General features: G+C 30.9%; 1 protein-coding gene across 1 annotated transcript; it reads left to right on the top strand.

Moving 5' to 3' along the window:
• Positions 1 to 291: 291 nt before the first annotated feature.
• On the top strand, positions 292 to 2,834 carry LOC111635301 (piggyBac transposable element-derived protein 4-like). Its single transcript, XM_023380231.1, has one exon. It carries the CDS (start codon positions 441 to 443, stop codon positions 2,814 to 2,816), a length of 2,376 nt encoding a protein of 791 aa, XP_023235999.1. The 5' UTR covers positions 292 to 440; the 3' UTR covers positions 2,817 to 2,834.
• Positions 2,835 to 9,416: the final 6,582 nt, after the last annotated feature.

A 9,416-nucleotide genomic window follows, 5' to 3' on the forward strand; every position in this document is an offset into this window, starting at 1 on the left:
AACTGGGACATTAATGGGAGGGAGAGTAAAAGTTTCAAGAAAAATGCGGATGTAATTTATGGAAAGCCCCTTACAGAAATAAAATTAATTTAATCAAAATTTTATGTTATCAAAATGAACTTATTGTGTATATATATATATAAGGAAATAAATAAATTATATATTTATTATTTATTTATTTATTGGGACCATGCATTTAAAAATAATAAAGTTAAGAAAATTTTTATTTACTTCATTTTTATTATTTGCTATTATTATTATTTAAATTTCCTTCGCAAGAGGTCAGTAATGTCGTCAAAGTTTATCGAAAACTTGGTTTTTTTGTTTATAGTATTTTTAAGGTGTTATAGTAACTATGCGAGCATATAGTATAATATACTCAATGATGTAAATACACATAATAATTTTGGATTAATTTCAGGATAAGACTGATATTAAAAATGGAGTTGTCTTCGGATACGGATAACGATCGTTATGACAATTGTAATAGTCCCAGTATGCTTACTGATTTGCAATCGTTGGAGCCTGTTTGTAATGAATTTGCTAATGAACCAGAAGCCATAAGACAAAATACAATAAACTGTAAGATTACTGATGAACCATTTTTGGTTCGTGATTCGACTCTTCTAACAAAGAAATGTAGATATCATGAAACAAATGAAAAAGAAATGCACCGTTCAAACTGTAATTTGCTAACAAGTAACAACTTTGAAACAAGAAACGATAGCAAAATAGTGTATAAAGTAGTTGACGATGAAGTTACCTCAGTAATATGTGTTCTGTATGATAAAAATGAGCAGAATGGTCAATGCAATGTAATTGACAAAGGAAAGTTCATAACAAAAGAAAATAGGGAAGGATGCTTTTTTTTAAAAATGCAAGAAAGTAACAATAATAGTAAATTAAAAGCTTATACTAACAAATTAGTTTATGAATCAAATGATGATTGTGAATTATTTTCTACTCCAATAGAAAATAATTGCATTGATGATGCAGAACCTACTAAAAATGATGAATTAAACTGTGTAAAAAATGATCAGTTTGCAGAAATGTCTGCTTGTGAAAAGAAGCAAAGTGAGCCTGAGAAAGATGATGATATTATTTATCAATGTCCTGGTAGGAAAAGAAAAATCTCTGTTGAAGAAAATGAAATTAATGAAAAAGTTGCTAAACGTAGAGGAAAGAATTGTATTAATAAAGCAATAGTTATTGACAAATACGATTATGCAACTGAAAAAGTGATATTTAATCATTATTCAGATGAATACAATGAGGATATAAGTAATGAATTGGATGAAGAAGAAAAAAATGATTCAAGCTGGATAAATGTTACACAATCGGATTCTTTTCCAATTCACTTCAATTTCACAGTTCAGCCAGGGCTTAGATTGTCAAAGAAAGAAATAAGAAAGCCAGTAGATTATTTTAAACTTTTGTTTACAGAAGAAATTATAAATATGCTAGTAGATGAAATAAACCGTAATGCGCTTAGAAAAATATGCAAAAGGAAAAGTATAAAATCTCAAAGTTGGATTAATGTAAATAATACATCTTTTTGTACTTTTATTGCAATATTAATAAATATGGGGCTTAATCCAAGAAAAGATATAGAAAGCTATTGGACTGACAGAAAAAGTCAGTTTATGCCATATTTTTCACTTACAATGTCCAAAACTTATTTCTTAAATATTTTCTCTAATTTTTGTTTAAGAAATTCCAATAATGAAGGATCAAGGCAATCTAACTTTCAAATAAAAAAATTATTTGATAAACTCACAAAAAAGTTTCAGAAGTATCTTTTTCCTCATCGGGTTCTTAAAATAGATGAAGTTACTGTTAATTCTAAAGGAAGAACTTGTTTTAAAATCAACCATCCCATAAAAGCAACAAATGGAATAATGAAGATGTTTATGCTTAGTGAACCAGATACAGGATATGTATATGGTATACAGCCATATTGTGAAAATGAAGAAAATCAAGAAAAATACAGCGATTTACCTATATCATCTCAAATTGCTCTTAATTTAATTGATAAATTACTACAAGTTTTTCCTGGTAAGGGCTATCATTTTTATACTGATCATTATTTTTCAAGTCCAGAATTAGCCAAAGAACTATATAAAAGAAAATGCCATTTAACAGGCACTGTTTGTATGAATAAGAAAGATATGCCAATTAATTTAAAATGTAATAAATCTGATAAAGGTATGACTGCATTAAGAAATAAAGAATTATTAGTTTTATATTGGTATCAAGTGAAACCAATTTGTCTACTCAGTAATTATCATACAACTAATATTCTTGAAGTATCATCAAAATTGCCTGAATTAAAACAATCTAGACCAATTATTGTTGCAGATTATGTGAGAAATATGAAAGGTATTAATCTAGAAGATAATTTCATGATTTCAAGTGCAATTGTTAGAAAAACTATACATAGGTACAAGTGTTATTTTTTGTGGCTTTTAGATTTATGTCTCATTAATGCTTATATCCTTTATAAACACCATTGTAATAAATTAAAAGAAGAAATAAAATATAATCATATTGATTTTCGAATAGAAATTGTGGAAGCACTGACCACAAGCATGGTGAAACATGAAAAACCAGATTCTTTACATAACATTGTTAAAGAAGAAAAGCACATTTCTGGCAAATTGAAGGAACAAAAACCTTGTGTGGTGTGTAAGAAACCACAATGTTGGACATCTTGTGAAACATGTGGAGAAATTATGCATTTAGAAAAATGTTTCAAAAAATATCATTCTCAAAAAGACAACTTAAATTCATTCAAATCTATTATTGCATTAAAATAATCTTTAGTTAAATGATGATACGAAAATGTACTAAAAAATAATTTTATAAGGTAATTAAAGAAATAATATTTAACAACATGATTTAATATCAAATACTATAATTTAAATGATTAATGGTAACTACACTCACTGCCAAAAGTTAAGCACGGAGCGATAAACTGCAAAAAAATTGACAAATACAACTGTGATTGACACAAAATATGGCAGGACAGTAGCAAATATGTTTATGCATGAAACAACACAAAGAATTACATAAAAAAAGGAAAACAATATTGAATTTTCATAAAGTATAAGATGAAATCATATTGGAATTATTAACAAAACGATGTTTAAATCCGAAACAAACAAACAAAACCAACATTAATAGGGTAAATGGTCACCCCTTATCCTTACACAAAGTTTACAGCGTGTAACCATGCTTTCCATGAGGTGATCAACCACTCCAGGGTCAAATAAGTGCCATTCCTCCTGTAAAGCAGTTTGCAACTCTGTGAGAGTGGCAGGGGGTGGGAAACGTGCACACACAGCACAACCGAGGGCATCCCAAAGATTCTCAATGGGATTGAATACGCCGGCCAATCCATACGCATGATTCCTTCATTCTCGTGGTAGTCGTCGACGATGGCAGCTCTATGGGGTCGTGCGTTATCATCCATTAAAACAAAAGCAGGACCAACTGCTGCAGCATACAATTTCACAATGGGTTCAAAGACTTCATCCTGATACCGGACAGCTGTCACAGAACCCCCTCGATAGATGTGCAGGTCGACGAGATATCCCAACGAAATGCCTGCCCACACCACAATGCTTCCACCTTGGAATGCGTGATGCTTGATGATGTTCTGAGGTCGATTGCGTGTGCCCTTTTCTCTTCATACTCTTACACGTTTGTCATCTGGCTCCAGGGAAAATCGCGATTCATCCGTGAACATAACATTGCCCCAATCACACACAGTCCAATTCACATGTTGCTGACACCACTTTAATCGTGTGCCTCTGGATTGGACGGATAGTGGAACACAAACTCGTAGTACCTGGGCATACAGTCCATTCATGTGTAGCCTTCGGCGCACAGTTGTAGCAGATATTGTTTTACCAATGGCTGCTGCAACCATCGATGTCACACGTGTAGAGGTTGATCTTCGATTCCGCTTGGCTACAAGAGCAATATAGCAATCTTCTGCAGGGGTTGTAACTCTTGGGCAATCGGCCACAAGTCTTCGAACAACTGTTTGGCTTGTTTGGAATTGTTTCCATAACCGTGAAATGATGGAATGATGAACACCAAAGAAAAGAGCAACATCTGTGATTGATTGTCCTGCTTCAAGGTGTCCCACACACAGCCAGCGCTCACTGTCTGTCATTCGTCTTCTGGAAGTCATAGAAACACGTCAGTCATGCACACTTCTATGACAGTTCTCCACACTTTTTCTAGACACTTACATGCAACTCCTCTCACACTTCAGAAGGCTGGCTTCTTATATGACTGCCTGTTTTGCATATTTTGCGACACATAACCATGATTGATAGCAACGTAACATATTTGTATACTTCCACCTACCTCTGCAGTGAATTGCAGCCTCTCAAATGCAGATTGCTTTCCGGACATGAACATTTTCTTCTTTGTGCTTAACTTTTGGCAGTGAGTGTATTTAATAGTAAAATGTATATACAGTAAAACTTCTCTAACTCTCAAATGTCTGTAATGCTGAGAAAATGAAGCACTCAATAGCTCTCAATGGAATAGCATAGGGATTTAATGTCATCAAGTCAAATTTCCCTAATTCAAATTTTCTCTAAGTTGAAGGTTTCCATAGTTGCCCAACACTCAATTATGTTACTTTCAACTTCCCTGATTCAAATTTTAATATTTATTCTGTCCAAAGTGATCCTAATTATAGGCTTTCCATGAAATTTTCAGACAGTTGTATATACTGTCCAACACCCATTTCAGTCCAAAGCAAGAGGTCCTCTTGCTTTATCTCAACAAGGTGTACCTGCAAAACTTCAATTCCATTAGTTACACTGAAAAGCATTACACAGGCTGTTTTAAACAAAAACTATCAAAGATTTCTTTATAATATAATTCAAGAAAGGTAAAAATATGAATCTTCAGAATCGGCATTTTTCACTCTTGTTCTCTAACTTGAAGTTTTTTCTGCCCATTGGAGCTTTGAGTTAAAGAAGTTTTACTGTATTTTATGACACCATTTATTGTTACAGTTTAGATTTACATATTTTGGCATTTGAAAACATTGATGAATTTTGGCATCATCATTGTCTTTTCAATAAGATTGGTTTTGAATTTGAATATCTAATGAATTGATTTTTTATATAAAAATTCCTGATTGATATTACCAGATGACCAGAATCAAAGTCATGAATCCAGATTTGAATCATCTACACTCTCATTTTTAATAGTGTAACTCAATTTACTTCTGATTCAAATAATAAAAGAAATGTTTACTTTGCATTAAAATTAATTTTAAAACCATTCTGCCAACTGAAATTTTGCAAACTTGTTTAAATTATATTAATCAAATGAATAAAATTTAATTTAGTGGTAGGCATAGGTAATTTTTTCTCACATTCTCTTGATTATCATTTTTCACATATTGGTACAGTAAGACCCGCTTAATGTGGTGGGTGTATTCCTAGACGACAAAGTGCTAAACAAAACAGCATTAAACGAGATCATTTTAGCATAGTCATAGAGTAAATAGGGAAAGGGGAACACACAACCAAAAATAAACAAATTTTACTCTAATTTTAAGTTATTTTTATATTAATTTGCATAATAATATATGTTAAATAACACAAAATATGCACAGAGAAATGTAAAGTTCATTTTTTGTGACAAAGGTCCTGACTTTTTTGAAATTCTTGTTTTTTGTGATAAAGTCATGTAGTTTCATTTGTCACTTTTTCCTCTTAAGTAAATGTTGGTAGCAAGAAATCGCATCCAAAATGCCTTGTTTTGCTCGGAGTATTAAGTACTGGGCTTGGATGTCACGCCAACAGTTATCTCAATCAAAACTTCTTCCAAAACTTCAGACTATGAGGCGTTAAATATAATTAAAAATATTTTAATCTTGCGAGCGCTTTCGACATGCATATTTTGGAAGAAGTTTTGATTGCCTTGTTTTGCTTTTGCACTCCTTTCAAAATCTGGATCATTTGCTACAATTTGATCAACATTACCAAACTTTTACTAAGGAAGTGTGTAGAGAAATTTTTTGGGTTCTTCATTTTCAGAATCACTATTTTCCAGTTCTACATGAATTCCTTGTTCTGCCAGTTCTTGAAGGTCGTCATTGGTAAGGCTCTCACCAGAAACCTGCTGTAACTCCTCAATATCTGGCTCTTCTATATCTCCCAGTCCTGCTGTATCGATTAGGTTGACAATTTGGTCAACCTAACAATACAGTGATAGGCTCTTTTCATTGAGAATTCTTGAATAATTTCAGCCATAACTTTTTACACATCATCATTCATGCATTTATCAGTCAATTCTTGCCAAGCAAAGTTGATATTTTCTATGGCATCCCGTGATGTTATATTTTTTTCCAAAATTGCACGAAACAAACATAGATTTAAGAAAAGTACAGTACTGACGAATTGCCACCTTTTGCTGATTGGTTTGTGTTCGTAAATAATCGTATTATATACAAATCAATGAAATGCCACGATAATTTAAACTGGCGTAAATTTTGAGCTTTTTATTTTCTCTTCAGGCAGACCGTGTTATATCAAATCAGCATTAAGCGGGGTCTTACTGTATAGTGTTTGATATGTACAATTGATATCAAAATTTATTCTGGATACTTACATCTTTTATTTTAAGTTTGGCTAGAGTAAAAAGATACTTAGATCCAGATCTCAGGATCTTACAAGTTGAAAGTATATTCTATCTCAGAAATCTGCACAAATATATAAGAAATACAGTGGGTGATTGGTTAACGAACTTAATCCGTTCCAAGACCATGTTTGCTGTCCGAATTGTCTGTTGTCCGATTATTGATTTACCATATATTTTTGTGGGAATTTGATTAATTCATTCTGGACACCCCAAAAAATAAATAAATAATTTATATACTTTCTTACTATGTTTATTTACATGTAATAACAAACTAAAAGCAACCTCTTCATTTTTTCATGGATGGCACATCTTTCTTTCTCAGATGCAATTTTCATTACTCCTTTATTTGTTTGAGTCTTTTTGATTATATCTTTCTTAGCTAAGATTGTATCTACTGTAGACCTGTCGAAGTCATCTGCCTATAGTATCAGATATCTACTTTGGCTATTATCTCTTGCTTAGTTTCCATAGTGAACACAGTTCTTGACACTCCACTCGTTTTAGGCCCCATAATATTATCAGTTTTTTAAATAAAAAGTTCAAAACAGCACTTACAAAAATTCAGAAAACAGAAATTATCTAGTGCAAAACAAGAGTATACAACTGTGAAACTCTCATTCCATAAACCATAATACCATTAAAGANGGTTTGTGTTCGTAAATAATCGTATTATATACAAATCAATGAAATGCCACGATAATTTAAACTGGCGTAAATTTTGAGCTTTTTATTTTCTCTTCAGGCAGACCGTGTTATATCAAATCAGCATTAAGCGGGGTCTTACTGTATAGTGTTTGATATGTACAATTGATATCAAAATTTATTCTGGATACTTACATCTTTTATTTTAAGTTTGGCTAGAGTAAAAAGATACTTAGATCCAGATCTCAGGATCTTACAAGTTGAAAGTATATTCTATCTCAGAAATCTGCACAAATATATAAGAAATACAGTGGGTGATTGGTTAACGAACTTAATCCGTTCCAAGACCATGTTTGCTGTCCGAATTGTCTGTTGTCCGATTATTGATTTACCATATATTTTTGTGGGAATTTGATTAATTCATTCTGGACACCCCAAAAAATAAATAAATAATTTATATACTTTCTTACTATGTTTATTTACATGTAATAACAAACTAAAAGCAACCTCTTCATTTTTTCATGGATGGCACATCTTTCTTTCTCAGATGCAATTTTCATTACTCCTTTATTTGTTTGAGTCTTTTTGATTATATCTTTCTTAGCTAAGATTGTATCTACTGTAGACCTGTCGAAGTCATCTGCCTATAGTATCAGATATCTACTTTGGCTATTATCTCTTGCTTAGTTTCCATAGTGAACACAGTTCTTGACACTCCACTCGTTTTAGGCCCCATAATATTATCAGTTTTTTAAATAAAAAGTTCAAAACAGCACTTACAAAAATTCAGAAAACAGAAATTATCTAGTGCAAAACAAGAGTATACAACTGTGAAACTCTCATTCCATAAACCATAATACCATTAAAGATGGTTATACATACTATTAAAATATAGTTTTACAAATCTTAAACACAGTGTTGCTTCTTCTTGTGTTTGTTCTGTGAGGTGTTTGCTATCCGAACATAAAAATCTTTCACAAAAGTGTTTGTTGTCTGATTTGTTTACAGTCTGAACTGTTTGTTAACTGATCGCCCACTGTATATTAAAATTATGGAAGTATTGATAAATATATGCAAGTTAATTGCAATCTATTGCAGTTAACATATACTCCAATTCTTCCACATACGCTTTTTTTAAAAGGTTAAGAGAGATGTGGATATTTCTACTACATATTTTTAGTTCTTCAATGTAACCTGATCTCAGGATATAAGCCTACAGATAAATTTCATTGAAAAAGTTTTTAAAATATGCTTTTAATATTTTCAAATATTTAATGAAATAATCTGAGGCTTAGCTATTTATTTATTTTATCATCATCTTGGGACTGTCTAGCAATCCATCTTCAATAAGAGAAAGTATATATGTTTTCTTAAATTTTTGTAATTGAGAGAATAATGTAAATAGTTGAAACATTTTTAATATACTGTATCTGATAAATTTTCTATTCAATGTTTTTACATTTCTAAAAATTTACATTGAGTGAAGATATAAAATGCTATTAGTCAATGAACTATTGATTATTTACGTAATATATTTAAGTAAATATTTTATTTCAATTAAAGTGTAGTTTTTACATTTAAAAAAAATTATTGATAGACATTTGCTATCAAAATTGAAAGTATATTGTAAAAATAATTTAATTTTTGCATAGTCAATTTGATTGCTGATTTCACTGACATTTTGCAATACAAGAAGTTTTTGTTTATAATTGTTTGGACATAATCTTAATATAATTGAGTATTTTTTAAAATCATATTTAAATTTTTTAATGTAACTAATTATTCATTAATGGAAGATTAAGTCTGTTTACATATATGTTTATACTTTAGTAAGAAATTGACTATTTTTTGGAAAAAAAGCATTATAAAATGTTATAAAGTAGCTGCTTATCTGAAACTATGATACAAGAAAACCTAAAACTATGTATTTTATAATGATGATTGGATTTTAATGATTACAAAAATGAAGATTTGTCTTCAATTAGACTTATCATTCTTCAATAATTAAACATTGGAATCAGCAGACATAAGAATTTTATGTTCTGTAATCAGCTTTAAGATAGTCAGTTTGATTTTTGTTCTCTTGTACTGATTTCCAA

This window comes from Centruroides sculpturatus, unplaced genomic scaffold, assembly GCF_000671375.1.
Source record: "Centruroides sculpturatus isolate CEXI.00-Female unplaced genomic scaffold, Cexi_2.0 scaffold928, whole genome shotgun sequence".
Taxonomy (NCBI): Eukaryota; Metazoa; Arthropoda; class Arachnida; order Scorpiones; family Buthidae; genus Centruroides; species Centruroides sculpturatus.